This window comes from Micromys minutus, assembly GCF_963924665.1.
Source record: "Micromys minutus genome assembly, chromosome: 13".
Lineage (NCBI taxonomy): Eukaryota > Metazoa > Chordata > Mammalia > Rodentia > Muridae > Micromys > Micromys minutus.
The window spans coordinates 56,405,739-56,414,888 of NC_137982.1; the positions used below are offsets into that span (position 1 = coordinate 56,405,739).

General features: G+C 38.8%; 1 protein-coding gene across 1 annotated transcript in view; it reads right to left on the reverse strand.

Moving 5' to 3' along the window:
* The window catches only part of LOC308428952 (fatty acid desaturase 2-like protein FADS2B), a gene marked incomplete at both ends in the record, with an annotated part of 34,428 nt that extends 25,278 nt beyond the window's left edge, over positions 1 to 9,150 (reverse strand). Inside the window, one exon of the mRNA XM_080927596.1 lies at positions 8,812 to 9,150. Within this exon, the coding sequence (XP_080783722.1) occupies positions 8,812 to 9,150 (339 nt within the window). The remainder of the gene's footprint in view (positions 1 to 8,811) is intronic.

A 9,150-nucleotide genomic window follows, 5' to 3' on the forward strand; every position in this document is an offset into this window, starting at 1 on the left:
GAAAACAGTAGATTGAATTTGATAGCAATATCTTAAAATAGAGACACAAATGATTGGGGGAGTACAGTTCTTGAGCCCTGGGCTGCCCAAAGCAGGAAACTCCTGGTTGGATTCATCATTGAAGAGCTCTCATCACTCGATAGAAATAATGTTACTAAGTAGTAATTCCATATCACTGCAGGGCAGTGGCTTCTTATATCTTGTGTGTGTTTGCAAGTAAAAGACTCTTTTCTCCAATGTTTTTACAGTTCTTTTTTTTTTTTTTTAGGGGAGAGGGGAGGGCTTACAGGATGGTGCTGTTATGACATTGAAGTTGGAGTGATTAAAACTGAAGAAATATAAGAAATACATAAATTCAAGGATGGGTTATGAATAATGTGTAACGGTGGCTTTTGCACAGTATTGGTTGTAAAAAGAGGACTCTAGAGCTACCTTTCCTACACTTCAGATCTGGTTTTGCTATTTTCTGTCTGTACAAGTGTGAGCCTTTTGTGTTCTTGTCTTAAATGCATTCTATATTTCCTTCTCTGAATTATAGAAACTGCTGACACTCAGTTCAGAAGTCAGTAGAAAGTTTGGATGGATTAATTAGGATGCTGATTGGCATATACTAACCATACAGTACTTTTCAAAAAAGATTTATTTTATCACTAATTGTTTTTATGGATATTTTGGGTATGTACAGGTGAGTGGGAGAGCCTGAAAATGTGAATGGAGCATGGGGTCTCCTGGAGTGGGAGTCACAGGCTGTTGTAAACTGCTGGGCATGGGTACTAGAAACTGAGTTCTACAAAAGCAAAAGGTATTCATAACCACTCAACTATTTTCTTAGGCTTCATTATAGAGTACTTGTTAACCATCTTTTTATGTTCCTCCAGGGATAAAAACTCACACCTTCTCTTTAATGCAACAATTCAGGCTTTTACTTATATATTCTAACCATCAGTAGACTCTGATTATACAAGTTAATATATTGAACCCTGGATTTTCAGTGCCATGGAAATTTGCATAAGCTTGCACGTGAGAATGTGCATATATGATGAGTATAGTGATTAGAAGTATGCAATATTAAGTTTGTAGATTGTCTTCACCAAAAAGACCATAGATAGAATGCTAGACTCTTTCTGGGCTTTCTGTTAATTCTACTGTGCACACTTCTCACAATACCTTTGAAAAACAATGGGCTATATTTTTTCAAAGATGTTTTACATTTTTTTACATTTTGTGATACTAAAGCTTAGCTCTTCTAGTCAGGGAAATAACTATTCATTGTTCAAGGGAGTGATTTATGTATCTCATCATGATCTATACTGATTAAATCATCCACCTGCTGTTTCTCAGCAGGTTAGAAATGGGAAAGCATTTCCCATCTGGTAGATCAAATGCCAGAGTACAGGTGAACTTAATCTAATTTCAGAATATGGATCAGACATTATAATAATATAATCTAGCATGATTTCAATTTGTGTTGACAATCTACTCTTCTGGGTTCTTTGTCACTTTTGAGTATGAGGAATGATCTGTATAGTCTGTGCTCTGAGGACTGACACTGAGGAGCAGAGTTTTGCAGAATAGTAAACATGCCGGTTTTTGGAGTTCTTTCCATCATAATATTGAGAAAGCACAACAAAAGAGTTCATTTAATCTTAAAGTGCTCAATGCTTTTCTAACAGAATCCATATACTAAATTGTGAAATCCCTCCTTGGAAGCTAGTGAAAACAGGTTCTGTTACCCACATTCTTGGGCAAGCATGCTCTTGCTGAAGGGTGTGGAGTAAAGAGAAGGAAGCCTGGGAATGCCAGTATTTACAGAATTCACTTTATGTATGAGGATCATACTGACTCATAACTACCAGCTTATTCCTGTTGAGATTTATTGCTTCTATATAAACATAGAAACATCATGTTTTTACGAATATGAGATAGAAATCTTTTTCCTACATACTATATAAAACAGCAGAGCTAATGTTTGACTTTGGGGTTAAATAGAGCAATGACACCCTGAAAATCTACCCCAGCCTTCAATATCTATAATCCCTTTTCTGGGAGAATGTTGATAGATCATCTTGAGATAATTTTATAATCAATCAGTATCTTCTGGACAAATGGTGATGGATTCTTCACTGTTGGCTGTAGTCTCATAAAGCACTTTGCCTCTGATTTCAGTTTATCTTCTTAGGCTGATCCTTAATAAACTTCTCTACTGAAACCTTGTACTGAATAAAATTCTATACCTTTCTATAACTGAATGATTATAGATTTTATACTTGTCCTTTCAGTTCCTTCTTCCACTTTTTCTCTGCACAAAGGACTTAGAATTTGATACTAATATTAAATATTGGCCACCCCTTGCTCATGCAGGAAAGTTATTCATGACTGCCCCTACAAGCTCATAACATACATACATACATACATACATACATACATACATACATACATACATACACACACATACATACATACATACACACACATACACATTTGTTCACTCATTATGTGTTTGTTTATTTATTGAGTGTTAGAGCATGTGCATAGATGTTATAGGACAACTTGTTGGAACCAGTTCTATCCTTGCAGCATGTGCTTCATTACAGGGTTCAAACTCAGATCATCATGGCTGGCAGCAAATTGTCTTTACCTATTGAGCCATCTCATTGAGTATAAAGCATTTTGGTATAATGAACCTTGCTTCTTCTTTAGTCAGTTTGTGAAACTAAGGCTGTGTACTGGTTATTAATTAATGTAGCCCTAACATCTATCATGGAGCTTAGAATACAACATGTGGTGAATACACCCCTGATGAGTAAGGGGAAGATGAAAAATAGGTGGGCAGAACAGTTCTGCATGAGGAGTAAGGATGATTGAAGCATGAATAATATGCTGCTCCCATTTCTCTACACTCTTCTTGACTCCCTCTTCAATCATCTCTGCTTTTTAAGTTTACCATAAATTGCATAATATTGCAGTGCCTCTTGAAACCTATTATTTACAAAATACTGAATACTGAAGATAATGTTACATTTACAAACTTTGGAAACTGTTAATCCATAGCTATATTCTTTTAACTAGAAGCTGTGATTTGTTTACTGCTTTATTATAAGAGGAAAAGAATACCCCACTAAAAGAGAAGAGAAAAAGTATGCAAAATCAGAATACCTTAGATGAAATTCTGATATTGTAGTTTAGATACTGTTGTCTAGATCATACCCTGCACAAAGCCATCAGGCCAAGAGGGAAAGGAGGCTTGAAATGGAGTAAGTACTCTGTTTGAAAGACCTGGGATCTAGAGGACTGCAACTATCCAGTTTGTTTCTTAACCTCCACCGTGGGTGGTAAAGGGCATCGGAGGATTGGGCTGTTGTACATTGGGAAAGTTACTTCATTTTTAACAAGTTATTTCTTGTTGTTGTTATCAATATGTGTATTGTGTGTCTATGTCTATGTGTGTGTACATGCATGCTCCCTCACATGTACACAAAATGTGCATGATGGGACAGATGTGGAAGTTACAGGACAGCTGGTATCATTAATTTACTCAGGTGCTATACAATCTACATAGAACCTAACCTAATGATTCAGAGCTTAGTTGTTACAGTCGGAAAGTAATACATCATCATCATTATCATCATCATCATCATCATCATCATCATCATTATTATTATTATTTGCTAGGTATCAAACCTGGTACCTAGCAGTTAGTCTGGTAAGGGCTGAAATTTTTTAAAAGATGTTGATTAACTAACAAACATAAAGTCATGAGACACCAGTCAGATCACTATCACAAAAGAAGGCATGTAGAATGTGGCTTTTCCCACACAGGAGCTCACAAATGTTTAAGAAAAGTCAATACTGGGAAGTAGAGCCAAGAGGTTATTGTTGGCTATATAGTAGGTTCCAGGTAGCCTGGGATACATAAGAACATTTGCTTTGATATTCCCTTGAGTAGATTCCCCTTGTATCCTTCCTTGCTGTGCTTAGCACAAGAGTTCTAATTCGAACAGAGGGTAAGTTGTAAGTAGACTGAGCTGTAGGAAGACTGAATCTTTGTCCTGGGTGCCCTCCCAAGGGCGCCCACATGGGATCTCAGATGGCTGTATTTCTGCCAGAGTTCCCAGCCTCATTGTAAGGTCTTCATTTTATGCTTTTAGGTGAGCTCCAGCCTGTTCTCCCTGCTCCATCTCTCTTTCTCTCTCCTCTCTCTCTCTCCATCCTTTCATTTTCTTACCTCACAAACCTTCTTCTGATGTTCTCATCCATAATGGGCACCTGTGTGGTTTCCTGAGGTGCCTATGCCAATTAAGACTTGCATCCTCCTTGCTCATCCAGTTACACATCAAACATTAAATTATGTCTCCACAGTGTTACTCCCACTCATCTTCTCTTTCCAGTTTTGTTGTTCATGAGCCACTTGGATTTTCAACATGTTCCTGGAACTCCATCTTGGTTTCCTTCCTTTTGACTCTCTTTTCTTGGTTCCTTACTTAATTGCTGAACTTTCAGAGTGGCAAAGTTTCTCTTTTTATGTTCCATTTTCTTTTCTTTATGTTTTTGTAGTTCATTTTTTATGGGCAGATGGTAACTATACATACTAATAAGTTTCATTATGGTATTTTTATATACATATAATCCTTATGTATGGTACTATGAATATATAATTTTAATTAGTTATCACTTCTCCTTCTCTCACTCCAGAAGATTACCTTCCTCTTCGCTCCTGTCTATCTGTCTGTCTGTCTCTCTTTCTTCCCTATCCCTTTCTCTTTCATTTGATGACCTAATGAATTTCATTAGGGTTGCTTATATGATCCTGAGTGAGAGATTATTTACAGGAGCATGAATTCCTTAACCATGGCTATACTACTGAAGGAAGATTTCTCTCTACCCCTAGGACTATTAACTTTCTATGGGTACTCAGGAAGGGTGAGGTATCATGCACCCCTTTTTCTTCTTCGTTGCCATGGTCCATTTGAATCTCCTAGAACCTGGAATGTCTTTTGTCTGTTTTTCTCAGACATCAATCAGGTCTGTACTTTGGTCAGTATTATGCTAAGCAGAGAAAGTAGATGCCCATGATGCTTGGATACTTCGTTATGACTCGTCACATATATACAGCCTGTTTCTTCACACTTTCTTCTCTTTGCCCGAACCTTGACTGTGGTAGCTGAGCTTATCTCAGTCCTCATGGTATCATTCTTTTGCAGTTGGACATGATGTATTTTCTCCTAAGAACTCTCAAGGATAGTTGAGGAAGACTCATTTTATGTCTCATTTGCCATTTCTTTTTTGTCTTTTCCACATTCAATATAAGAAAGACTTGACTGAATGTATTATATTTGTGTGTGTGCTCATGTGTGTGCACATGTATATGGAGACTGGAGGCTGGAGTCGGGTGCCTTCTTCAGTCACTCTCTCCCTCATTGGTGGAGAGAGTGTCTATCCCTGGATAGTGCTTTTCCCTGCCTTAGAGTGCATTAATTCTGCTAGGCTGGCTGGCCAGAGGTAAAGTTCAGGAATCTACCTGAGTCTGCACGGATAGTAAAGATGATCACTGGTTAATGTCTCTAGCACTGGGACCATTCATGCTGCAGTGCCCAGCATTTTAAGTAAGCGCCGAGGATCCAAATCCAAGCCTCCATGCTTGAATGACAAGCACTTTACTGACAGAGCCCTAACTTCAGCCCTGTCATTGCTGTGATACTTGAGAGACGAACAGATTGACCTTCACTTGGCTTTCATTATTTGAAACATTTCAGCCTTTGCATATCAACCATCATGACTGTACTTAAGTTCCTTGGAACACATCAATGTCTAGTATTAAATATATGAACAAGTATTTACTCATATGTGTGTCTTATCATCAAAATGCTTAGCAATCTTCATTGTAGAGACTGAAAATAATCTATTATTGTGAAATTAAATGATAATCTTTACAATCTTACTTTTACGAACTTATTACTTACTGACATTTCCTCTGTAAACTCATAGACATGAAAAGTCCTGGGCCTTAAGCTCTGTTTATTGGCAAAGTTACATTAGCTTGGAATTATAGAATTTAAGCAACCAAATAACACATGCATGGAGTAGCAGAAGCTTAAGTGTTGATTTTGTTTTATTGGTTTATTACACTACTGTGAAGAACATTAAAATCCATCTCAAGAGAATGAAGAAATGATAAACTACAAAACTGTCACTGTTGAATAATTAAATGGAGACTCCAACAGCTTAAACACTCTCCCTACTAAGTGTGGATCCCAGCTGTCCACTGACCCTATTCCATTCTGAAACCTATAGTTTTAACAGTTGGCCAGATTCCTAACAAAGCTCTAAAAAATGCAAGTGAAGGACCTTAGTCAATCCTTAGTACTGCATTCATGACTTAGGTACCGCTACCCACCTTTTAGGAAGCCTGGAAAATAAATTTTTGTAATTAAGAAAAGGGTACCCTATATGAGCAAGTGTAGCCATGAGTTCAGCATCTATTATGCAGAGATTATTCCATGGTCTTCAGTTTCCAGTCAGGAGAAATTGTGCTCATATCTGCTAAGCTGTAAAGTGAGCATTTGGCCTTAGGCCTTTGGGCTTAATGTTCTGATCCCAATTAAATGGTACAAACTATAATCACAATTTCTACATTGATAGTAAACCATCTGAGAGTAATAAACACACCTCTGAGGACATGGATGCTGTAATTTACTGAACTTAATGTCTTCAATTATGCTCTACTATGCATGCATTCCTTCTATTTACTGTAGTTCAGGCTGGCAAGCAATGCTATTCTTTTGTAGATCATGGAATTTAAACTCTAGTCATTTCAATAGTTCACACAATAAATTCACACAATAGGTCTCGGTATATGTGTTCTCCATCCTCTGAGTAGCCAGGGAGAATTAGATTTTCTTGCTTCATATATCTCTCTCCTACTGTTCTTGAGCCACCCTCCTTTAAAGAACCTTCTATGTGAATGCTTTGGATTTATTTTTCTAAAGTATGTAGTTGACCAGATATATGATTTTCTTTCTTGATATGTCCAGATACTAACAAGGTAGCCTTGCCATATCTAGTGGTTTCTATAATATTAAACATTTCTTGGTCAATGGCTATGCTGGAAATGGTCACTTCCAGACATCTGGGGTATACTAAAAAAAAAAAAAAAAAAAAAAACAAAAAACTTCACATCTATCACCTGGGCTACTACAAACTGAGTGAGACAGCCAGCACTTTTCAGTGTGGTTGAAATCTCAAGTCCTGGCCAACACATCTTTGAGGCAATTCTGTGCTTTAACCTAGAAAACCCTGACCCAGACCAAGTGTCATGATGCATGACTACAGTCCCAACATTCTGGAGGTAGAAATCAAGAGGTTAAGGCCATCTTGGAACACTGGAGATCCTGTTCCAGACAAGCAAATGAAGCTCTCTATTTCCTGTGTTCTGTAGGAACAAGGGGATGGACTAGCTAGGCAGCTGTGGCTATTTTATTTTTATGCCGCTGTCACTTTGTCATTTGACACTTGATCATTGTCCTCTTATTCTCATAATACTCTGCTTTGCTCTGAGTGTGCTTCTCTGACACCTATGAGACATCCTCCTTTGCTACTAAGGAAGGATTAAGCATTGTTTAAGAACCATATCAGGGGCTGGAGAGATGGCTCAGTAGTTAAGAGCACTGGCTACTCTTTCAGAGGTCCTGAGCTCAAGTCCATCAACCACACGGTGGCTCACAAACATCTGTAATGGAATCTAATGCCCTCTTCTGGAGTTTCTGAAGACAGATATGGTGTGTGTGTGTGTGTGTGTGTGTGTGTGTCTGAACTAACACACATGGATGTCATGTCAGAGGACAACTTACAGAAGTTCGTTCTTATCTTCTACCAGGTAGTTCCTGAAGGTTGAACTCAGATTGTCAGACTTGGTGACAAATGTCTTTACCTGCTGAGCTATTTTTTGCCTTTATTTTATTCTTTTATAAAGGAGCCAGATATACAGAACTTTATGATTAAAACAAACAACCTGGAGACCCGAATTATCATGATCAGCTATGCACTTGTCTTGCCTCTCTGAGCATCAGGCACATCAGCTGTGACGTGGGAATAGTACGCACACCTTTGGGGAGCAACTAAGGAGATGCCTTTGAAGGAGGTGTCTGTGAGAATTGCATCACCCTTGTGAAAGTGCTTGAGCTACTCTGTGCAGAAGAGAACTGTGAACTCTGCAAGTCCTGAAAGTTCTTGGCTTTCACTATCATTAACGAATATTTGATGTCCATGAAATGAATTGCTTTCTGTAAATTCTTGTTTGAATTAACAACGTGCCTTCCCTTAGTATTACTATTTAAAACTTGGTATTTATGGGACAGCTACTTTACTTTAAGGAGGATAAATAAAACATTAAACACACACACACACACACACACACACACACACACAAACAAAATCTACAATGCACAACCATCATCTAAACCATCGACATTTGAGTGTATTCTTATTGGACAGCTAGACCTTGAAGCCCCATCTGCTTCCAGTTTCTTGCTAGATAGGAATCCCAAAAAATTGGTCTGGGAGAAGATAGTGGTAGTGGAGCCCAGGAGTGTACTTCATGTCCTTCAGTGTCTGGGGGATGAAAGCTAAGATCTCAGCACTCAGCAACATTGGGGAAGGGGAAAGAATGGAGGGAAAGAGGGAAGGGAAAAACAGGAGAAGAAAGGGGGAGGGGAGGGTCAGAAGAGAAGGAGGGAGGAGAGAGAGGGAGAGAGGGGGGAGGGGGAGGGGGAAGAGAGAACAGGAGCTAACACGCTAACACGTGGATGTCCTTACCGTTGCATCTTCCCCAGCATAGTGATTGAGAACCCGATGTCCACCTGGATGCTTGCCTGCCCAGTCAGTCACATTGTAAACCTTGCGATCAATCACCAGCCACTGGTCGGCTTCCTGATTGTGTCTTTGGATCTCCTGCCAGGTGTACAGGTTGAGACATTTCCTGAGCCTGTCGCCCTTGCCATTTGCCTCCTGCTTTTCATAGATCTCCACTTTCCCGTTTGCTCTCAGATTCCCATTAGCTATCTGTTTCCCGTTTGCCTGATGCGAGTCATGGAGACACGGTCGACTTTTTCCAACCAGTCTCTCATTGTGCTCAAGCTTTTCCTCCAACTTCAT